The sequence below is a fragment of the Trachemys scripta genome, chromosome 7 (assembly GCF_013100865.1).
Source record: "Trachemys scripta elegans isolate TJP31775 chromosome 7, CAS_Tse_1.0, whole genome shotgun sequence".
NCBI lineage: Eukaryota > Metazoa > Chordata > Testudines > Emydidae > Trachemys > Trachemys scripta.
Genome location: NC_048304.1, coordinates 24,846,665 through 24,871,052, shown reverse-complemented (window position 1 = coordinate 24,871,052; position 24,388 = coordinate 24,846,665). Strand labels below are relative to the sequence as shown.

General features: G+C 40.2%; 1 protein-coding gene across 1 annotated transcript in view; it reads right to left on the bottom strand.

Annotated features, from left to right (window-relative positions):
• Positions 1-24,388, bottom strand: part of DNAH12 (dynein axonemal heavy chain 12) — a 177,999-nt gene that overhangs the window by 2,649 nt on the left and 150,962 nt on the right. The window contains exons 63-73 of the mRNA XM_034776707.1: positions 20,177-20,327; positions 19,546-19,799; positions 16,322-16,462; positions 11,431-11,568; positions 9,865-10,098; positions 8,031-8,219; positions 6,680-6,783; positions 4,143-4,347; positions 3,787-3,924; positions 3,232-3,323; positions 1,270-1,337 (exon numbers count right to left, since the gene is read on the bottom strand). Coding sequence (XP_034632598.1) covers positions 1,270-1,337; positions 3,232-3,323; positions 3,787-3,924; positions 4,143-4,347; positions 6,680-6,783; positions 8,031-8,219; positions 9,865-10,098; positions 11,431-11,568; positions 16,322-16,462; positions 19,546-19,799; positions 20,177-20,327 — 1,714 coding nt within the window. The remainder of the gene's footprint in view (positions 1-1,269; positions 1,338-3,231; positions 3,324-3,786; positions 3,925-4,142; positions 4,348-6,679; positions 6,784-8,030; positions 8,220-9,864; positions 10,099-11,430; positions 11,569-16,321; positions 16,463-19,545; positions 19,800-20,176; positions 20,328-24,388) is intronic.

Here is a 24,388-nt window from a genome sequence, read left to right as displayed (position 1 = left end):
GTAAAAATCAAATATTCATTCTGACTTATTTTTAAAGCTAAATAAAAATTTGACAAAATATTTTCATCCAGCAAAACTTAAAAAGAAGTCGCTCCTTGCTCTGATTTTCTTTTAAAAATTAATTTACAGAATTTACATAGGCTAATAGACTAGAGGCAGTATGTTTGCTATTGTTTGCTTACAGGAATAGATGCCTTCCTGTACAACATGCTTTTCAAATCTTTCAAAGAGGTATTCAAAGCTAAATAGTTGTATTAAAATCAAAGCATTTGACTAAAATACCGTCGGGTTATAGTTTAGCGCATGTTAGTAAGTGCACGAGCTCGTCATATAAAATTGGGGCTCTAAGGCAATTTGATTCAGCAGCTCGAGAACCTAATCATGATTCAAGTTGTTTGAGTTCTGAGGCTACAGCTCTGGAGGAACTGTAATGTGCCCAGACTGTTTACACATAACTTGCACAAAGGCTTAAATCATGTTCTTCTGACATCAGTCAGCTTCCGTGAACAGACACCTCCAATGTCAATAGAAGGGGTAAATGGACAGAATGGAATACTTTGTGAGGCTGACTCACAGCTAGTTACAACTAAGTAGAAACTAAACCACTGTGGAGAAACATTAGGAATGTTTGGGGGGGAAAATCTAAGGTTTTTTTTTAGGATAATTGCTCCTGATCAAAGAAAGGAGGAACCAGATGGGGAAAACAATAGTAGATGTCAGTCAGAAGAAAACATTATCAGTGTTTAGCCATCTATAGACAGTATTTCTGCAGCAGTTAGTGATACTTTGAGCAACATTAATTTTAACACATATGGGGTGAAATACTGGCCCCATTTAAATCAATTGCAAATGTCCCATTGACTTTTATGGAGTCAAGATTTCAACAACCATGCTCTCTTTTGCCAAGGCTAGTTTATGCCTAAAAAATGCATGCAGATCCAATCTGGAGGCAGCGAAATTCATTTTATATGAAATGTCTATCTGATTAGCTCCTCCTTTGTCCTATCCATGCTGAATAAATATTTGTGGGGGGGGAAAGAGGCACAGACCAGATAAATTTCAGATAAAAAACTGGGTCAGCCAGTGAAAAGGCACAATGTTTGACAGGCAAGCCATTGATCACATCAGATGAATGGAGACCTATGTGCGTTTGGATTTTTTGGTGAGAGAGAAGGGTTGGTCTTTTTGCAACATTAAAGAAATACATTACTGCAATCTCTTGTTGCATTAGAATCCAAAGAAACATTGGTTCCAGATCACTTTACTTACTTGGTTTTATCCAAATGATTGGCATCGGGTCAAAGAGCAACTTGGGATGCTGTTCAGCTAATATTCCCCTGGTGAGACAAACAAAGAAACTATTAAACACAATTTTATAAAAGGTATATTTTTAAAAGAGATAGTTTTGTATTTTACTTTGTTGGGTAGGAAGGGTTGGGATGAGAAAGGGGAATGGAGATAAAAGGAAGGGGAAGAGAAAGAGAAATGTCAGGACAAATACAGACAATGGAAGCAAACTGAAAAGATGTAACAAGGGAAGAATGAGAAGAAGAGAGAGAGAAAAAGATAAACAAGAGCGAGAATGAAATAAAAGAAAAGAGGAGGGGGATGCAGAACAGGGCTAGAGGACTTCCCTGTCTTTACCTTCCTCAAAGGGTTCAGTAAAATCATCGGATATCAAAAACATTTCTCTCATAATCCCATACCAGGGATAGGATTAGGAAATAACAAATAAAAAGCCATACTGTGCTCTGACCTTTGCTGTTTAAACTCTTGGAATAAAACATGCAGTTTTACTTGCTGAACTACATTACCTTTAAAAGTGTCCATTATCTTGTAACAGTATGATGAAAATTTAAAACCCACTGTAGATTTTGATTTTGTGCAGCCACTTTTATATGTGTAAACAATTGTACAAGCAGAAGTGGGAATATAGCTGCTTTATCAGCACAAATTGGGGAGCTGGATGCTTGGATGTGAAATTTGTATACACTGAGGGCAAGTCTACACTAAAAGTGCTACATCAGTGCAGCTACATCTGGTGAAGACCCTATGCCAATGGGAGAGCACTCTCCCATCAGCATAATTACTCCACCTCTGTGAGAGGCAGAAGCTATGTCGGTGGGAGAGCATTTCCCACCAACAGCACCACTGTGGACAGCACTTAGGTTGCTGTAATTTGCTTTTCTCAGGGGGGGGGTGTCTTTTTCACACCCCTGAGCAAAGTAAGTTACATCGACTTAAGTGGTAGTGTAGGCCTGCCCTAATGTACATCAGGCATGCAAAATTGCAGACCAGTTGAAGTGGGCTGAAAACACGGTCCTATTTGCAATGTACACTTTTCTGATTGTCTGGTAATTAGTTCCAACTACTCTGCACATTAATTCTGATTTTTTTTTTCAAAATGCACTGCTTCACTCCACTGGGAAAAAAATTATTTGAGATTTTCCCAAGGCCCCTTTTAAAATATTCGCTTTGAGGGCTGTTAGGGCCTGTACCCTTTCCCATCTATTTAGAAACCTTACAAAGTAGCAAGTACCATATTTGAATGACTATACAAACAATTAAACCATAGTGGGCCAAATCCTGCCCTTTTCTTGTGTGGGACCAAGATGTGAATTGGTGCTTATCTTCATCTTAGCTGCCTGTGCGCTAGGTGACTCACCCTGAGGATGGCCAGGTCAGCTGCAGCAAAGGGATAGGTCAGGGCTCCACCAGCTGCTCTGTGATTGGGACTAGGAGGGCTGTTCATACACTGGGGACCTGATGTAAAAAATTCATTCTGTATTCACATAGTAAGTGCTGTAGGTTTGGAGAGGAAACACTACACTATTCACATGCGAGAGACATAGCCCCTGAAAACCTTTTTCAAAAAATCAAGTCCCTCTGAGGTGTCTCAAATTGGGCACCCGAAAAATGATGCAACAGGAATCACTAGCCACTTTTGAAAATCTTGGCCTTACTACTTTGAATGGTTCTGTGACTCATGTAGAAGGGCAATTTCATGAAAGAAAACTCCATTTTTATTATAAGTAAGCACATTGTAACATCCCAATACTACAGTATAGCAGATTCATTGTGGTTTTTCTTGTCAAGATCTCATGGAGGAAGGAGAAGATTTTAAATTAGAGTATATCATTGAAATGTTGAAATGATGTTAAAATATTTCAGTAAATCTAATATGAGAAAATAAGAAAGTTAAAGATTTATTTTAAAATTTTAATTACTGACTTGGTCCTGTCCCAGCGAGCTCCATCTAAAAACAATCCATGGATATAAACACCATCTTCTGGTGCAGTATCAGATGTAACCTTGGGAATAACCTAAAAGGAAATAGATGTTAATACATTTCCACAGTAGTTTTGTTTTAGAGCTATTAGCTCTACAAGCCAATCTTCCAGAGAGCAACCCCAAATCAGGATAAAATAGTGAAGCCTCTTCTTTCAGTACTACTTTACATCATCAACTGTTAAGATGGCAGCTTTCTATGTGATGTTAATTATCCTTTATCATCATACTTAGAACACTAAAGTTTATCAAGTGATTTGTTTTCCTAATTAGATGATTAAGTGTAATGAGGAATATATTTTTAATAGCATTCCTTTACAGATATAAAATGGAAAACATGGTTGCAGATCTACAATGCCATTGCTAATCAAGGTCTCAATCCTGCAATGAGATATGTGCAAGTGAACCCGTCCAATCAGGCATAGAGTCCACCTAGTATATCTCATGGAAACATCAGGACCCATATTAGTAAAATATATTTTTATCACTTATCCATACCTGAAATTCGTATCCCAGCAGGTCAATGGGAATAGTGTACTTCCTGGCATAGTTCTGCATGGCTCCAGTTAAAAAAGCTTGAGTAAAATAGAATCCTGATAGCCAAAAAACATTGGGCTTTCCTAACTCATACCAGTCCTGGGAGGAGGAAGAAAGAGATACTTTCAAGCATCTTTGCTATTCAGTATAGGCCTAGGTAGTATTTGCAGTTTTCCACAAAAAAATTAGCCATATTCTATACAACCTTGTTTAGAAAGTCTAGATATAAAGAGTCAATTTTTACCAACCCATGTCCAAATAATCCTTTAATTTTAAATCAAACAGAATTATTAGTAACACAGTCCCTCTTGCTTTACCTGCAAGAATTTCAGCCTCGCTAGAAAATCTAGGATATAGCTTCCCAATGGTTTAAGACTTGGGTATGAACGGTTAGCCCAGTTCTCGGCAACTTTTCCAACAAGCAGACTGCCACTCAGGGCCTCCAGTTCAGAATCCATAACAACCAGTCCTTTAATGGCCTTTTTCAGATTTATTAAGGTAATACGTATAGTTCGGAGTAAACTAGAATTAAAGAAAATATCACAGAACTGTCACTGAAATACAACAGGTTTGACATGATTTGTCAGATATGAAAGAATCATCTCAAGAAATAATATTACATTATTGTGATGGCTATGAAACAAGCATAACCAGGTTTTCCTCATTTACAATTTGCCATATTTGCAAAATTACAGATTGTGCCCATACTGTTGCCATTTAACAGACCTTTTCTTCTGCTTATCTGTGGCCTGGGACAAATCTGTTAATTTCTGTCTCATTTTCTCCATCCCATCTGCCTGGCTTCAAAGGGTTCTGTGAGGTTTAACTCGTTATTAAGGATAGGAGTCTGTCACGGAGGTCATAGATTCCGTGACTTTAACGGACCTCCATGACTTCTTTGGCTTCAGCCCGCCACAGTGGCAGGACTGGAGCAGCTGTCAGCCCCCGACCAGGAGCAGAGGTAGGACTGGAGCAGCAGTCAGTGGTCAGCATCCCGGGACTGGAGCAGCAGTCAGTCAGCCCTCACCACAGGAGTAGCAGCCGGAGCAGTGGCTGGGGCTGGGTCAGCCCCCAGGGCCAGAGCAGAGGCCGCTGCCACAGGATCAGCCACTGGGGCTGCAGCGGCTGCTGCAGGAGCCTGAGTAGCCCCCAGTGGGGTTCCTCCTGTTAGTCCCCCCACAAGGTATTTTTAGTAAAAGTCACAGACAGGTTGCAGACTTCCATGAATTTCGGTTTATTGTCCGTGACCTGTCCATGACTTTTACTAAAAATATCCACGATAAACTCTTAACCTTACTCATTATGAACTGCACAGTGCCTGAGATGTCTAGATGGAAGGTGATATAGAAATTCTAATTATTTTCATCTGGTTAAAAATAGTTGAGTCCAAACCAGAACCTAGATCCAAGCACCCCTGGATCCAAAGTCAGACTTTGCAGCTTGCCTCTGTCACTTTAATGGGCTAAGGCAAAATTCCTGATCTGGAATCCCCCAATCTTTGGGGAAATTCACGGGGAGATCAAATGCTCCAGTGCAAAGTCCACCTCTAGCTTAAAAAAAAAATAGAACACTATGCAGTGAATATTCTTGGGGAAATTATGGTCCAATGGCAGCTGTATAAGCTCATCTCTTTCTGTTTATGTAAAATAAAATATTTCTGCTAAAATAGTTGAAGACCTAATGGGGCATTTTGTTTTATGCATTACTTTGAATTTCATAGTCTCTTGCCTATACTGTCCTGGCAAGAAATTAAAACTAGAACCCTAAAAATATTAGAATCACAGAATCATAGAAGTGTAGGACTGGAAGGGATCTCAGTAGGTCATCTAGTCCAGTCCCTTGCACTCAAGGCAGGATTCAGTAATAACTAGACCATTACTGATGGATGTTTGTCTAACCTGTTCTTAAAAACCTTTAGTGATGGAGATTCTACAACCTCTGTAGGCAATGTGCTCCAGTGCTTAGCTGGAACAATGTACAATATATGTATGGAGTAGATGGGGGAGGCAGGTTTCAGATAACAAAAGAGGGAGAGAAAAGGAGAGTGAGAGAAATAAGGGGAGCTTGGAGAGTGAATTAAGGAATCAGATAGAATTATAGGAGTGCTTTGTGAGAGAATTATGGGGCAGAGAGGGAAAGATGGAAGGGTGGGGGAAGGTCAAGAAGGAGAAAAATAAGGGTGTCAGGAAGAAATAGGGAGCAGATGGAGACAAAACAGGAATTTGGGCAAAGTGGGATGGAGACTGGGGACCAAAGGGAAAAAAAAGTGGAGGATTATAGTTGACAGCAAAAAGAGTGGAGGTGAGGGTATAGGAAGAAAGGGGCATTCAGAGAAGAGAGAAGGAAAGTGATGGGGCACAGATAGGAGCAGGTGAGAAAATAATAAAAAAAGAGAGAAATATACATAAAGGAGGAAAAAAGAAAATGATACAAGCACAGGAACAATGAGACCAAAAAGAAGAGAACGGACGGAATAAAGAAATGGAAGTGAAAAATAAAGCAATACAAGCACAATCCTGCAAATAACCTATTACCAAACTTTTCTTTGGACCCTCCCCCCATTGCATACCTTATCCTCCAATTTATTCGCCATTTAAATATTTTTCCTTAAATCCAACCTATATTCTGCCTTGCCTAATAAAGGAAAAGTGCTGGGAATGCAGAAATGCAGACACTACTGCAGGTGATTAGAATTGAAGCAAAAAAAAAAAAAAAAAAAAAAAAAAGGGGGGGGGGGGGCTGTCTTCAGAATAGAGTCTATAAAGAGACCACACTGGATGCCTGGCAGAAAAGGGATCTGCTGTGAATGGGTTGATTGAAAGTACATTTGAATTAAATTAATTAATTCCCTTACTTGTTAAACCTCTCCATTTCTTGCACCAACACGGTGTTCATACTTTCCTCATATCTCACAGGATACTTATGTAGGGAAGCCTCAATGTCAAAATCATTTGGAAGCTGCAAATGTCAATAGATTTGGACACATTTTGATAAGTGCACATTTTAATTTATAATGGTTTCAAAGAGATATTAAAAGCAAAGAGACCCAAAGCAACCACATAAGCTCCATGGTGAATGACTGATATTCAGTAAAAAACCCTATTGAATATTGGTTGGTCAATAAAAATATCTTGAACATAACTGAAAATGTAAAAATAAATGTAAATGTTTTAACGATTGCGAAGTTGCTTGCAATATTGAATTGACTTTTCCCCCAGGTTATTTGCTCTGATTTCTCTCCCTTCTACTGTTAGCTGCTTGACACTTCTCTCCACTTTATATATGACTGTGGACTCCCCACAGTCTGATAAGTGCTTCACTTTCACTTTGTGTTGGACAGCTTAATGCTCCCATCTGAGTTTTTCCCAATGCAAAATGAAACTTAGGAATCAGAGATGTAGCACAGGGATAGGGAGAAAAAGAGAGAACCATACTACAAAGTCAATGTTTTATTTTAAAAAAATCACTATTCTATTCAGATTATTATGCTATGCCCATCACCATGGTATCTGAGTACTTCCTAGCAAACAAGGAGATTTAGGTTAATTGGACAGGGTTAACTTTCTATTCCACTCCCGTCCCATGAGCATGAGATCTGTGAGAGTTTTTGTTTGTTTTCTGAGTAAGTTAATGTGTATTTTTTCTTAAGGAATAAATGATCTTATGTTTGGAATGGAACTTGGTAAGATTTGGTGTAGTTCTTATGGAGAGTGAGGAACATGGCACAGCATGGGGCTAGACCCCCAAAGAGCCCTATCTCCTGCATACACTGGCTTTGCTCTGGAGGTGCACAATTCCATTATTTCTGAGGAGTGGAGGTGTCAAAGGTGGTCATGGTCCTTGTGGAAAAGTCTTTTAGGTGTCCTGAGCCCAGGCCATTTAGTGCTTTGAAAATAAGAACCAAGAACTTAAACTTAATGCAATGTTCTAGGGGAGTCAGTGGAGAGAGTAGAGCTACAAGTTGCTCAGTAACGGTATTTGCTGCTGAGAACGTGTGTTGTTGCAACTGCATTGTTGCAATCCCAAAAGGAGGTGAAGAAGGCATTCCTGTGGTCACAGGTCCCTTTGTGGCCCAATCATCTGTCCAGTTGCCCATTACCATTTTGCAAATGACAATCTCAAGGAAGAACATTAAGCTGGCCAGGTAATGGTCAGAGTATTTGTTATTCTAATCAATTATTATGCTGTTTGTCTTTCTACATTACCTTAATGAGAATATCATCAGCAATTTCATACAGAGTGCTGTCACCACCTCCTGAGGAGCCACCCTGCGTGCCTCCTCCTTGTGTTAGTATCAGAGATTCAAAGAGGACTTTTGTTTGCTGGAGGTCCTTTGAAATATCCACATTTTCATGCAACCCAAACACCTCTGGCTGTTGACTAAATGGAAGATTCTATGGCAAAACATATTAAGTAAGCAATATATTTCATTAGATAAAATCAGTTCATTAAGGGCCTGATCTTAAGCTTAATGCTGGAAAGATTTCATTAGCTTCAGGGGACATTGGATTAGGCCTAGAACCATAACCTCACAAATAGTGAATCCCTTGACAATGGCTTTCTAGTCTTTATACCAGGCCCTATTATCTACCTGCTGATCTCCTCATTAAGTTGTACACACTCTGGAGTGCAACAAAGTCTAGGGTGTTTCAAATCACAAAGCACTTTAGATCACAACATACCTGCAAGGGAGCCAAGGAAAGGAAAGAGGATGGGCATCAAATGAAAAATGAAGCACACACAAAAGTACTATTTTTAAATGTGGAGAGGCTCAGACCCAGGACCCTTGTCTGCTTCATGTATCATGTTTGTAATCTCTCAAGGCTTTACCACTAACTTTTGAATTTTTTGTTGATCTGTGAATCCTACATAAACTACCAAGAAAAAAAATTACAGCCCCATGCATGACCAATAGGATCTGGGTAAACTGTTTCCCTTTCTTATTTCTGGGTTATCCATCTTCTGCACAATTCATAATTCCAGAAACTTGTTGCTAGAAAACCAACTCCTGGCCTCAATGCAAGACAGCAAGATTTGACGCAGGGTTCTAAGGAGTACATCCTCTCAATGAAATTACCACCCAATATTTCACCCAGATCACTTTGTGGTTTGATCCTGTCAGATTTCACAGTCTAAGGAGAGTCTGGTGAGGTCAGTGCTTAGAAAGGAGACGTCTCAGAAAACACCTAGCGCAGCAGGGAGTAACATTTGTGATTCAATGTTATAGGATTCTTCTCCCTGGGACCGTACTGAAGCAATGCATGACTTAGAGTTCAATAAATATCTGAAGGCACTTTCTGCAAAAGCAGGAGTGCTATCCCCAATGTTACATAAGAACATAAGAATGACCATACCAGGTCAGACCAAAGGTCCATCTAGCCCAGTATCCTGTCTACCAACAGTGGCCAATGCCAGGTGCCCCAGAGGGAGTGGACCTAACAGGCAATGATCAAGTGATCTCTCTCCTGCCATCCATCTCCATCCTCTGACAAACAGAGGCTAAGGATACCATTCCTTACCCATCCTGGCTAATAGCCATTAATGGACTTAACCACCATGAATTTATATAAGATGTTCTGCCAAATTCCAACTAAAAGTAATTATATTTGATCTGCCTAAATTCCCTTGAGATTTCAATTAGATGTAGTATTCTTTACTTCCCATTCAAAATTAATGGTAGACTGCTCTACAGCTTCTGTGCTCTACCCCAGAAGTGTCTGTATTTCAGTGATGTGAGGTACCGAGAGAATTATTATTTTTCAATAATATTGTAATTTGTATATTATTATTATTATACAATTTAAGAACCTTGGAGCAAAGGCATTATAAAAGAGCTAAATATTATTGTTCTAGATGTTATTAGAAAATGAAAATATTAGAAAATGAATGTTACATTCATGCAGAAGTAATTTTTTAACATTAATGGAATATCAAATTAAAAATCACACATCACTGAAAATATTTTCTTTTTGCAATATTCACTAATGCAATTAGACCAAATATTACGTGCGCTTCCATTGTACAAAGAAACCAAGTTACCTTAATAAATTCAATGTAGTCCTCATAGGTGCCTTTTGGTGGTGCATAGTAGTTGCCACTGGGAGAAAAGGTGAACCGTGGGTTTTCAATTATATCTGGATTATAAAAATCATCCAGCATAGTCATTAGTAAACGTCTGTCCCAATCATCTGTCACTCGACCTCCATAGTTACATTCACCCGTAAGGTAAGATATAGCTTCAAATGGAACATGGTCATATTCATTTATGAACAACTGAAACAAAGAAAACAATGACTCTAAGACACTTCATCACCTTGAATCCCAATGAGGCTTGTAAATCAAATCCTATAGTTAATTAGAGAAACAGTGTGATCTAACTTTTATTATTAAATAGGAAAGAAGCGGAGATGGGGCCACAAACCCAACATACCCTTCCATGTAGAGGCCCACAGAGCAAGAGTGGCACACAGTGTGGAAAGAAGAGTATGCTCTAACTCAGAGGTCGGCAACCTTTCAGAAGTGGTGTGCCGAGTCTTCATTTATTCACTCTAATTTAAGGTTTCGCAAGCCAGTAATACATTTTAATGTTTTTAGAAGGTCTCTTTCTATAAATCTATAATAAATAACTAAACTATTGTTGTATGTAAAGTAAATAAGGTTTTTAAAATTTTTAAGAAGCTTCATTTAAAATTAAATTAAAATGCAGAGCCCCCTGGACCGGTGGCCAGGACCAGGGCAGTGTGAGTGCCACTGAAAATCAGCTCATGTGCTGCCTTTGGCATGCACGCCATAGGTTGCCTACCCCTGCTCTAACTCATACAGAGCTGTAGTAAATGTTCTTCCCCGGTGCAGCAGCAAATTCAAACTCTGAAGTCTTCACTCAGCTAAAATTCCCATCTGAGGTTAATGGGAGTTTTACCTGAGTAAGATCTGGGCAGAGACTTAAAGATTTGTCCAAGGATTAACAAATCATCCAATCATTCTTACAGTATTTAAAACTGTGTATCTTCTGTAGCCTGATTTTTCTAGCAAAGACATATTTCTTTCTTTTACCAAGTCTCCTTTGATGCTCAGAGTATCTTGCTTTTAACCTTCAAAACATTTGTCTCTTTCAGTGACTCATCATTAGTTTTTTTCAGCTCAAACTCAACATTTGTAATTCCCACCCTAAATTCTCTTGACTCTTGTCTAGATTGGCTCAATTGGTAAAATATTTTCAGGAGTGCTATAGAGCTAGTCAGACAGGACAGCCCTGGCCACTGGCTGTGTAGCAAAATTTCCTTTGACTAAGAGCAATGAGCAGCTTGATGGTATCTACTGGTTTGATAGTATCTACTCGATAGTGAGACTTCCTTTGAAATATAGTTTTAACTCTGTTATACTGAGTTCCAAATGGCTCTGTGAATTTTTTTTTAGAAAATGTATCTCAATCTAATCAAGAATTTCATATTTTTATAAATATAATGTGGTCTGGGTTATTTATCTTTGTCTCAATAGCAACAGAAACCTGAACTAAAGTTGTGGAAACTTGTTTATGATTGTGTGTTTGAGCATTTAACACAGCCATTTCTGTACTGTGGAAGCAACAGTAAATAAAGAGTTTACCTGCAGCTGTCTGATACTGATTCGCAAGTCTGATTCATTAAATCCATATGGGATATTCCAACCAAGAGGGCCAAACTTCTTTCTCTCCTGAACAAGAGCATGAAAAAAGCAAACTCCAAAGAGCAGTTTTTCCCATGTCTTTAAGAAAACAACAACAAAAAGTATTAATTGGCATGGCTGCATATGGTCTTTAATTTATGCAGATGGCTGAAACAACAAAAGGCGTTTGGAAAACATTTTATCAACATTTTAAATTCTCTGTTTTTGGATAAAAGTATTAGACTATGACTAGCATGAGGGTTTTTTTTTTAAATGTTATTAGATAACTAAATAACAATATGGAGTTGACAGTTAACATGTTGAAGCCTATTCCTGCAATCCCTGACTAGTAGGTATAATGTTTACACCGCTGAGTAGTAACATTGAAGCCACGGGACTACTTGGGGATGTGTGCACTACACTGAGTTAAGGATTTGCAGGACTGGACTATTATTTATTAACTAAGGAAATGAAGGTTACTTACCTGTAACAGGAGTTCTTCGAGATGGACTCTGCATACTCCCACTCTGACTGGTGCAGCATGAATGGCAGAATTGTACCTAGCAGTGTTTGTTGGTGCCTCACATGTCTCTCTTGCCTCTCTCCTCAATGAACATAGAATGTTCCTGGGCAAGGTTATAAAAGGGGCATAGCACTACAGCTGCCTTAGTTCCTTCCTCTGCAACCCCAGATCTTTCGATAAGTAGTACTCAGAGGCAGAGGTGAAAGGTGGGCAGAGAGCATGACTATGCAGAGTCTATCTCAAAGAATTCTGGTTACAGGTAAATAACCTTCATTTCTTCCTTGAGTGTCCTCTGCATATTCCTATTCATGGGCTAGACTAACAAGCAGTAACTCAGACCCAGGATGGTGGGAATATAGAGTCCTAATTAAAAAAAGACTGCAAAACTTCCTTGCCAAATTTTGCAGCTGATCTAGATTCTAAGCCTAATGTCTGGTGCTTAGTAAGTGTGGACTGTACTCCATGTTACTGCTCAGCATATTTCTATTAAGGAATATGTCCAGAGAATGACATAGCAGCTGCTTTTCATCTAGTAGAATGAGCTCTAACTCCTTCAGGAAGAGGGAGACCCATCAGCTTATAAACATCCTTAATACATAACCTAATCTATCTAGAAAGAGTATGTACAGTGACCACTCTCCTTTTATTTCTTTTTTCATAAGAGATAAATGAATTGGGAGATTGCCTAAAATGGTTTGTTTTATCTAAGTAGAAAGCTAAAGCCCTTCTAACATCTAGTAGATGTTATCTAGCCTCCCCACCTTGAGTGAGGTTTGGGGGAAAAACTGGTAACATTACAGATGGAGGTTTATTAAAATTCTAACAGAACTTTTAGTAAGAATCTTGGGTATGTACAGAGTATTATTTTATCTTTATTAAAGACAGTAAATAGTGGGTGTGCCATCAGCGCTTGTAATTCACTTATGCACCTTGCTGAAGTGATCGCTATCAAGATGACTGTCAATGTATAAATAGGGTATTGTACAGCTCCCCTGAGATTCAAACAGATGTTGCACTTAGTCTAAGCACTAAATCCCAAGATGATATAGGCTCTCTAACTGGTGGAAATAGATTATTAAGACCTTTCAAGAATCTTTTGACTACATCATGAATAAAAACCAATTTACTATCCCCAGAGACATGGTATGCTGAGATCGTTGAGAGATTAACTTTGACTGATGACAAAGAGAGATCCACTCTTTTAAGATATTATAAGTACTCCAATATATAAGTAATTAGAGCTGTAGATGGATTTACATCATACACAAAACCAACAATAAAAAGTTCTTAACTGATAGCAACATTCTGTCCTTCTACCAAAAGAACATTTGCTAACCTCCTTTGCTCCTCAAGGAGAGTATTCATGAATCACAACATTTTTCCTGACAAGATGACACTGATATCTTGCAATTACAGCTTAATGGTTCACTATTCTCATATCTGAAGTGGCTGAGGAAAACATCCAGTCTTTTCCCTTCCTTATCAGAGGGGATAAAATAAGCCTGAGCATGCTTTCATCTGTGCAGTGCAGCCTCTACTATCAATGAATTAGGAGAACGGAGATATGAAACACAACACTTCCCTCCTGGGAAAACAGGTAAAGGTCATTAGCCTTTTTTAACATAAGCTGAGCTATGAGGGTCATTCCAAATTGCTTAAAACTGGTTGAGATAATCCTTCCAATAAAGGGTTTGTCTAGTTGCTGCTTCTAAAATGTGAGGATTTCTCAACAGGAATCAAGGGAATCTCTAATGTCCTTGGAAGAGCACCACATCATCTGAATGTGATGAAGTAGCAATCACCCCTACACTTCTGTCTGGAGAAGTAAAGTTCAGAGTCTGGATGGGACTCTTGGATCTCTAGCAATTCTTCCTCCTCAGATAAAATGTCTCTTACAACTGTAAATGAAGGACTCTGATGTACTATCAAATCCATATTCTTTGGGTCTGATGCTTGAATGTCCTCAGTATTGAGCTGGCAATTACTATATCTAGGAATATCTTGAAAAGGTACAGGAGAAGGCCAGTGAGACCACATAAACCAGTGGTGGGCAACCTGTGGCCCACCAGGGTAAGCCGCTGGTGGGCCGCCAGATCATTTGTTTACATTTGTACGGCTGCCCGCAGCTCCCAGTGGCTGCGGTTCGCCGTTCCCGGCCAATGGGAGCTGTGGGAAGTGGTGCGGGCCTGTCTGCCGCTTCCTGCAGCTCCCAGTGGCCGGGAATGGCAAACCACGGCCACTGGGAGCTACAGGAGGCCATGCAAATGTAAACAAACAGTCTGGTGGCCCGCCAGCGGCTTGTCCTGACGGGCTGCAGGTTGCCCACCACTGACGTAAACCAAAGTGAAGCCTGACAATCTGGCCAAAGCCCCATACTTTGATCTGGTTGAAAATCTCTCTGCCCTACAGATCTGGGAGAAATGATTGAGCTTGCTTAAATTGACCGAGCTTGATTTCGATTTCTTCTTTGGATCTGTTGTCTGATCTCAAGCTATTCTCAGTCCTGAGGGAAGTGGAGATAATAACCTGCTAGGCTGAATAAAATATAATAGAGAAAAACCTTTTTCTGGAGACCCAGAAGGAGTCTTAAGTGATGTATGTATGGGAGAAATCCTAACTTCTTCAATCTACCTTCTCGTCTCTGAAGGATTATCTATCTATCCAGTAAAATCTTCAGTTCCTATTCAACTGACACACGGATTCATTACCGACTGAGAAGGAGACAGATCCGATCGATGAATCTGTTCTATAACCACCAACCATTGTGGTACTGCACTGGAAACAGACTGCAAATTCTCAGTAGTCAGATCCTTATTTTAAACCTTCATAACAGGTTTTTTCATCTTCTCTCTCGAATCCGGCTCTTTCGGATCTGAAACAATCAGCTCCGAAGAGCATCTTCTGGTTTTAGACAGAGAATCATCACTTGGGGAAGGTTCTTTAAATAGCACTGGATTGGATGGACCTTTCTCACAGATGGGTTCTTGATAAAAAGAGGCCAACACCAACAAGGATGGAGTCTTCATGCTCACTATTACAGCCTTGTCCTTTTCTTGTGGATTGCTCTAGAAACAGAGTTCGATCCCACAGTCTGTTGAGCAGTCTTGATCTTTGGGTGCTTCACACTTCTAGATTCCTTACTGCACAGCACCAAAGACAAATATTTAACTTTCTTTCTTCCAGACTTGCTTGGAGCCAATGCAAGCTTCTAAGATTTGCTAGAGGCTTGCTCTCTCTTGGTTCCAGGCAATTTCGCTGACAGAGTTTCCTGAAGTAAGATAGTCTGAAGCCTGTTCTGTCTTTCCTTCTGGGCTCATGTCATGAAGGTTGAGCAAATCAAGTATTTTGAAGGTGAATGTCTTTCAACCAAATATGATAGACACCATGCATGTGTTTTGGCCACCAGAAACACAGCTAGGCATGAGACATACCTCTTAAATCCTAGCTTTTTGGTCTTCAGCTGTATCATCTTTTTTTTCCCCAGCACTCAAGAACTTATTTCTAAATTAAATCTAGCACTATACGAACACTGACAAACTAGTCTAACTATAACCAAATAATTATAAAATATATGGATCTGGTAGAATTCTGGAGGAGCTCTATCTCCATTCAGCTGGTTGAAGTTGGAGGGAACTGAGGCCTCTGGAGTGCCACACCCTTTTTATATCTTTGCCCTGGAACATTCCCATGCCTCAGAATAGTACCATGGCTGGGTCTGACCTCCATCTCCCTCACTGCTACTTGTTTAGCAGGTGTGTCTCACTAATGGGCTAGAGGGACCCTGATGTTTGTTTTCTCAAGTTCTGCCTGGAAGGAACTTATTTCATTGTTTTCTTCATTTTCCATTTACCTATTGCAGTTCTATAGGAAGAAAAATCCTCTGTGCTAATAGTGCACACTGAGGACATATCTTATCACGAACCCATGTAAAGAGCTGGAAGCAGTGGACTACGGGCTAAAATGAGTGGTATGGTGAAGCATGCCTCATTCATGCCCCATTCTCACAAGGATAGGACTGGTTGGGGATTTCATTTCAGAACCATATTTTATGGGCAGAGCCCAGTGGAGTTGTTCTCTGTCTGGGGACCCATAATTGCCACTCTTGTAGGAATCAACCAAGTTGGGCTAATGTTATTGCAGTGTAACCAGTGTGGGGATTTCCATCTGACAAAATGTTCATTTAAGCTATAACCATGTGTGAAGTATTTTATTCACTCTCTGTGCAAACATTAGCTCATAACTTTAGGGAACGCTTTAGATTAGAACCTTCACTGGACATAACAATGAGTAAATAAATATGTCAAAAATGTCAAAGAATGAGCAACTTACCTGCTCCTTTCCAGGGCACCCAGAGAAGAAAGTGGGATCAGAAACTGGATCTGAGAGATAAGACTGAAGTAGATTTAACCGGAGACCTGTAGGTGATTCATTTGTCATCTTTACTCCATTCTGCAGAATGGTTACGGGAAACTAGACAAAATAAATAGCAACACTGCAACAGGAGAGTATGGTGATGGCAAAAAAACCCAATAAAGTGAGATATTTCTATAGAAGTATAAATATATTTGTATTTTTTAAATAATTTCTTGATGTTCAAAGTCCTATAAATTAAATACACCTGGGCTAAATTCAGCCCTTGGATGCAGGTGTGCAACCTCTCATGGACAGCAATAAAAGTTATGTGAATGTGTATCCACAATCAAAATACAGTCACTTCTGTTCAGCAGATTTACATTCATGCCAAAAATGTTTAAAAGCCTGCTCTGTATTTTTATATTTTCTAATATCATTAAAAAAATTGTCCTCTGCTGATGAAATTATGTATCCTCTCACATTACTGTTCCCTTTGTATGCTCCCTCTCTCATTTTTACACCTTTTATCATTGCTTCCTCCTACACCTGGAACAGTCTTTCTGATCTAATCCACCAAGAGCCTCTTCTCTCTTCTTTCAAATCCTCCTTAAGATCTGCTTTTTCCAAGAATATTTTCTACCTTCTCCTCCTTCCCAATAACTATGTGTTTGCGGGTACAAAGCCCTAGCTTGTAGGCTTCTCAGAGGAAAGAATGTGCCTTAAAATGTTTGCAGAGCACTAAGCAAATTTATGGTACAAAATAATCAATTTAACAATTATAATTATTATTATTTATATATTGCGACAGACCCAGACCAGTGGGGTACAGGAGTCTGGTAGAGGGCAAATATACTGGTCACTGGATGAGTAGTTTTCTGTTCCCTGAGTGACCAGAGCAGGGGCTGCACTACAGTAATCAGGAACCTGCTAGAACTAGTTAAGGCAGGCAGGCTAATTAGGACACCTGGAGCCAATTAAGAAGAAGCTGCTAGAATCAATTAAGGCAGGCTAATCAGGGCACCTTGGTTTTAAAAGGCGCTCACTTCAGTTTGTGGTGAGTGTGAGGAGCTGGGAGCAAGAGGTGCAAGGAGCTGAGAGGGAGAGGGAGAGGGAGAGGGTGTGGGTGTGGGTGTGGGTGTGCTGCTGGAAGACTGAGGAGCACAAGCGTTATCAGACACCAGGAGGAAGATCCTGTGGTGAGAATAAGGAAGGTGTTTGGAGGAGGCCATGGGGAAGTAGCCCAGGGAGTTGTAGCTGTCATGCAGCTGTTACAGGAGGCACTACAGACAGTTGCAGTCCACAGGGCCCTGGGCTGGAACCCGGAGTAGAGGGCGGGCCCGGGTTCCCCCCAAACCTCCCAATTGACCTGGACTATGGGTTCTTCCAGAGGGAAGGTCTCTGGGCTGTTCTCCAACCCACATGGTGAATCTCTGAGGCAAGAAAATCCGCCAATAAGCGCAGGACCCACCAAGATACAGGAGGAACTTTGTCACAATATATATAAATAAAACCTTTTAATTATGTATTTTAAAATTCAAATTTGAAAATGTTGATATTTACACTATTAGATGAAAGCAAGGAGCTGTGCTTTCACTAAAAGTAGTACATTTCTGCGATACAGAGTGTTTCATCAGGATTTGTTCAACAGCAAAAATCTGGACCTGGATATAGAGGAAAATTAAATAGACTTCAGGAACTTTCTTCTCTTAAAAACAAAGGTATTTGTAGATAATAAAACATCTATAAGGCAGAAAACACCAAAACACCATTGTTTCGTCATGAGAAGAGCATGTCTACATTCTGTTCTAATATATATTTTGATATATAATCAAAATACATATTAATACAATATATGTGTTATTTCTTGACTTTAGCAAAGCTTTTGATACTGTCTCCCACAGTATTCTTGCCACCAAGTTAAAGAAGTATGGGCTGGATGAATGGACTGTAAGGTGGATAGAAAGCTGGCTAGATCGTCGGGCTCAACGGGTAGTGATCAATGGCTCCATGTCTAGTTGGCAGCCGGTTTCAAGTGGAGTGCCCCAAGGGTTGGTCCTGGGGCCGGTTTTGTTTAATATCTTTATTAATGATCTGGAGGATGGTGTGGACTGCACTCTCAGCAAGTTTGCAGATGACACTAAACTAGGAGGCGTGGTAGATACACTAGAGGGTAGGGATCGGATACAGAGGGACCTAGACAAATTAGAGGATTGGGCAGAAAAAAACCTGATGAGGTTCAACAAGGACAAGTGCAGAGTCCTGCACTTAGGACGGAAGAATCCCATGCACTGCTACAGACTAGGGACCGAATGGCTAGGTAGCAGTTCTGCTGAAAAGGACCTAGGGGTCACAGTGGACGAGAAGCTGGATATGAGTCAACAGTGTGCTCTTGTTGCCAAGAAGGCTAACGGCATTTTGGGCTGTATAAGTAGGGGCATTGCCAGCAGATCGAGGAACGTGATCGTTCCCCTTTATTCGACATTGGTGAGGCCTCATCTGGAATACTGTGTCCAGTTTTGGGCCCCACACTACAAGAAGGATGTGGAAAAATTGGAAAGAGTCCAGCGGAGGGCAACAAAAATGATTAGGGGTCTGGAGCACATGACTTATGAGGAGAGGCTGAGAGAACTGGGATTGTTTAGTCTCCAGAAGAGAAGAATGAGGGGGGATTTGATAGCAGCCTTCAACTACCTGAAGGGGGGTTCCAAAGAGGATGGAACTGTTCTCAGTGGTGGCAGATGACAGAACAAGGAGCAATGGTCTCAAGTTGCGGTGGGGGAGGTCCAGGTTGGATATCAGGAAAAACTATTTCACTAGGAGGGTGGTGAAACACTGGAATGCGTTACCTAGGGAGGTGGTGGAGTCTCCTTCCTTGGAGGTTTTTAAGGCCCGGCTTGACAAAGCCCTGGCTGGGATGATTTAGCTGGGAATTGGTCCTGCTTTGAGCAGGGGGGTTGGACTAGATGACCTCTTGAGGTCCCTTCCAACTCTGATATTCTATGATTCTATGATATATATATTCACAACAATCCTTTAATTAGAGAGAGATTTTTTTTAAATGTACACCCACTTTGTGTGTACAAGTTTGAAAATCCAAGCCAAAATTGCAGTGTGGTTATCCTATTGTGGAATACAAAATGGTTTATTACAGATTACACTATCATTAAATGTGTAATTAGGTCCACTGGGAATAAAAGTACCTTGGGTGATGGATAACTGGTAAGCCAAAGTCTGAAGAATGGATGGCAGGTGTCATTATTAAATTCTTCACAGATTTTCTCTAGCATCGGCATCCAGGAGACAGCAAGATGACAATTCTGTAAACAAACCCAGGTCCCTTCTTCCATTCCTTCTCTAATCATTTTTGTAGCTATAGGTCCTTGTCCCTGTCCCAGCGAGATGGCTTGAAACTTATTTCCAACCATGTTTTTGTCATTTGCAAATTTCAAGAGACCTTGGATGAAACATGCAATCTTTTAGCATTTGTTAAAAAGATTGCTTTATAGTTGATATAAAAAAAGAACGATACTACTATTTTGTTAAAATCTGAAAGTGCAAAACAATTATATATTATTTCAATAAGAATTTTGTAACAATGCATCCAACTGTTTGATTTTTAAAATCATATCCCTTTTATACTGCAAGACAAAATTCTACCAGTCTGATTTGGTAGCATTTTACACCTATTTGGCACAGGTGCAAATGAGTCTATAAGGTGCAAAGAGGAGGAGAATCAGGCTCTTAATCTGAAAAACTAGACATTTTGACAGGTCTTTATCTGTCACTGATTCAAAGATTTAGTAAGGAAAATATCCCATAGTGGATACTTACTAGACATGGGATCAGCTCCTGGAGACAGCACAAAGATTAGCGGGATTGTTGAATTTGAATCTAAGTAACTTTTTGTTAGATCAAATGGTGGCGGCTCTACAAACTTCTTCCCCAGTTTGTCAGTTACAAAGATTGTTATTGCTGGACTAATCTGTTTAAAAAAGCAAATATACTAGTAAGCACAAACATAACATAAAATCAGATTTGGTTGGAAACACCATATTGTCTTTCATATTCACGGTAACCTAAATCATTATACAAACAGTGAGTTGGATACTGATAATGTAGCAACTCAATAACTATATCTCACAGTCAACGTATACAGTTCACATTCACTCTTGGGGACCAATCCATGGTTGCCCAGCAGGCCCTTTGTGCCAGCTGTGCCAATATAAAGGGGCCACAAACATCCACATGGGTCCACTGCAGACTACTCACAGTGCAAGCGGTGGGCAGGAGAGAGAGAAAGGGAAGGGCCAGCAATTCTACACTGCAGCAAGATGGCCCATTGCAACCAGGGGGCAACTCGGGGCAGCACTCAGGGTTGCCTCAACCTGCACAAGGGGGCAAACTGGCCACTCAGCAGCCCCAGAATTCAGAAGGTGCAAACTGCCGCCCCTCCGTTCCTGCACTGGGTGAATCAGGGCCTTGGGACTTTTAACACAAAGTTTGTAGAAGTCTCAGTAGGTTTGGAATTTGAGCTCATTTAACATTCAAAAGCTTGGAAGCTTACTGAATATTTCCATACTACTGAGCCTTATCTACCCGGCTACACCGCAGTAACTTGCCAATCCCCAAATAACTCCTCCAACAGACACCAAATGGGTGTCTCAGTAGGTGAGGTATAATGTCCTCACAAATGTTTTTTGTTAGCTGCAATTTCTTCAGGCTGTAGAGCACCAGGACTCAAGTAGTTGCCATTCAGTGTGACACAGGCACAAGATATATCCACTTTTGCTGACCAAAGTGGCTGTTTGCTCATAAATTCTAGTAAGTCTCTTTTGGCCATGAAAAAGTGTGTACTGCATGTATAGTTCCACTAACTTCTAAGACCCCTTATTGCTGTACAGATAGATTCATGAGGAAATATATTTATGAAAAAACCTGCATGTCAATTTTTATCCCAAATGTTAATTCTGCAATTTTACATGGTGTGAAGTACTAAATATAGTCAATACAGATGAAAAATAACAACTTGTGATTGTCCTTATAGTATTCTGACTCAGACAATAACAAAAAATTGAGTGTTCCTGAACATATATTTGAAACAATCAAATAGTATAAGAATTTTATATCACTAAGGAGAAGAAAATTTTAAGAGATGAGTAGTACTAGTAAAACAATACCCCAATTTTACTTTTAGAGTCAAATTGATCATTATAGATGATGACTGAATGTATAACATATAGGCTAAGGATATTTAGGTAAAAGTAGAACACATCTGATCACCTGCGCAGCTATGTCACGGAAATTCTAGCAGTTTGAAGTGTAGGAAGAAAAGAAATCTTAACAGAACTTACTGCAGTTAGGTTCCATTTAATCAGTCTTGTAGTTAATAAAAAGAGCAGCTACTTGCTTTACAGTAACTGTGGTTCTTCAAAATGCATTGCATAATATGTATTCCACTCCTAGAGCACAAGTGCTGGAGACTACTATTTTTTGGCCAGCATTGCCATGTGTGGGTGTCCAAGTTGCTGTTGTGGAATCTAGTACAAGGTTAGGGTTAGCTGGTGCCAGGAATGATTTTTGCCATGTTGATCTTTAGGCCCAATCTGATAAAGAGATGAAGGATCCAATACATGGAGCCCCCACTTGCTGCAGTGACTTCCCTCAGATGAGCCAATCGTTGAGGTATGGGTGCACCTGTATTCCCTACTTTCTCAGGTGGGCTGCCACTACTGTCAATCATTTGTTAAAACTCTTGGCACTGTCGATAATCTGAAGAGGCAGACCTTGTATTGACAGTGGGAATCTCCTACTTGGAATTGTAAATATTTTCTGTGTATGGGGTGGATCATTATATGAAAACAAGCATCCTGGGGGTTGAGAGCCATAAACCAGTCCTAGGGATTTCTATATTACATTATAAAACTCAACTGTTTCCAGAGGCTAAAACAGGCTTTTAGATCAGTAATTTTTACATTTGTTTTTTATGTTTTGAATCTTTACACCTTTAATACCTTAAACTGGAGTGTGTTTTCATTTGTGCAGGAGAAATATCAAATGCATTGTATAAATAGATTACAATATTTAAGACTTTATTTCTAATTTCTGAGTAACTTAATAGGAAAAGAAAACACATTGCCATTGGAAAAAGGTGATAACATTTGCATTTACAGGAAATAGACTTCCTTTTGTTTGTTTCCTTTCTTCGCAGAACACACAGTCAACCTGTGGAACTCATTGCCGGGGATGTTTTGAATGCCAAAACCTTGATAGCTCCATTGCCCCCATCATCACACAGGCATGAATGGATTTAGCCTAGGAGACAAGGAAGTATTAGCCCCATTTGGAAGGTGGGATCTAGGGCACCCAGAGGTGAAGTGACTTTCCTAAGGCTAAGCAGGGAGTCTATGGTAAAGCAAAGAATCAAACCCAGAACATCTGAGCCCCAGGCCTGTGCCTTAACCACTAGGCAACCCTACCTACACTGAGGAGGGGAAACCTCCTTTGCCACTTTGAGTGAGTGGGTTGGGGCAGGGGCTAGACAGAGTTACCAGGAGGTGGGGAGCAGGGGCAGAGCCAGGGTGGGGCACCCGCCAGCAAAACCAAAAGTCAGCGCCTATGCACACATATCATAAGAATGGTCCTTGGAGAGTAAACAAGATACCTCCTTAATATGTTTGGAGACTGATTAAGAATTTCTTAGTGATAATTTCCTTTCTGCTAGCAGTGTCTCCCACAATTCTAGCTGTCTGGTCTGTTTTCCTTTCTCGGCAGTTCACAGAGGCAGATCAGCTTTTTGGTATTGCATGGCCTCCTCTGCTCCCGTTTTCTACCACATTACTTATTCCCAAGCTGTAAAACTTGCATAACTTTGCTAACACATATTCCAAAGATATTAACTATGTACATTAGATGAAGGAATATGGCCATATGGCAATGATTCCACTCAATATTTGACACTTGACTCATAAGTCACTCAGGATGACTAGAATTGTGCGAGACACTGGTAGCAGAAAATAAATGATTGGTAAAAAACTTTCCTTTCTGTGGCTCAACATCTCCTACAATTCTGGATGTCTGAGAAGTTGCAAGCAGTGAACAGATGTAGGGAGGATTATGCAACAAAAGTTCAGTAGGAAAGAAGTATTCCCCTTTTTGTAAGCTTGCTCAAAAGTCTATATTATTTCTGTGCCACCATCTGCGGCACCTTCCTGCCAAAGGAGGCTTTTGCAGAAGATAGAAAGTCCACCTTGTAGTGCTTAATGAAGGTGTTAGCTGTAGACCAAGCGGCTGCTTTGCAAATTTCCAAAAGGGATGCTCGTTCTGCACATGAGGTTACTAAGGATCTTGTAGAGTGTGCCTTGATCCCTTCTAGGACAGGAACCTCTGATGATCTGTAGGCTTTCAAAATACATAGTCTAAAACATCTAGTGATGGAAGACTTAGAAGCTCTGCGTCCCTGGTATTTTGGGTGGAAGGGCATGAAGAGAGAGCCCAATCTTTTCATGGATTCTGTACATTTGAGATAGATTTTCAATGCTTTTCTGACATCTAAAGTGTGCCATGCCTTTTCAGTTGGATGTTGTGGTTTTGGACAGAATGAAGGAAGCATAACCTCTTGGAAAGTGTGGAACAAGGAATATTCCTTAGGAAGAAAGGATTCTGTTGTCCTGAGCACCACCTGGTCCTCATGGAACACACAATAAGGCTACTGTATAGATAAGGCTGCCTGCTCCGACACTCACCTGGTGGATGTGACAGCTACTAGGAAACAAGTCTTAATGGATAAATAAAAGGCTGACACAGAAGTCAAAGGCTCAAAGGGATGGCTTTTCAGGAACAATGGCCTTACTGCTGATATGGCTAATCGGACTGCTTGAAGGAATCTGGTTACCTGTGGGATGTCTGTCAGGGACCCCAAGGATCCTGCAAACAGCATGCTACTGAGAGTGGATACCTAACGTATAATGGTACTGGAGAAAGTCCAAAATGGATGGAATTCCTAGTTTTCTGAAATTTGCATTGTGTTCTTGGCACCAGTTGTTG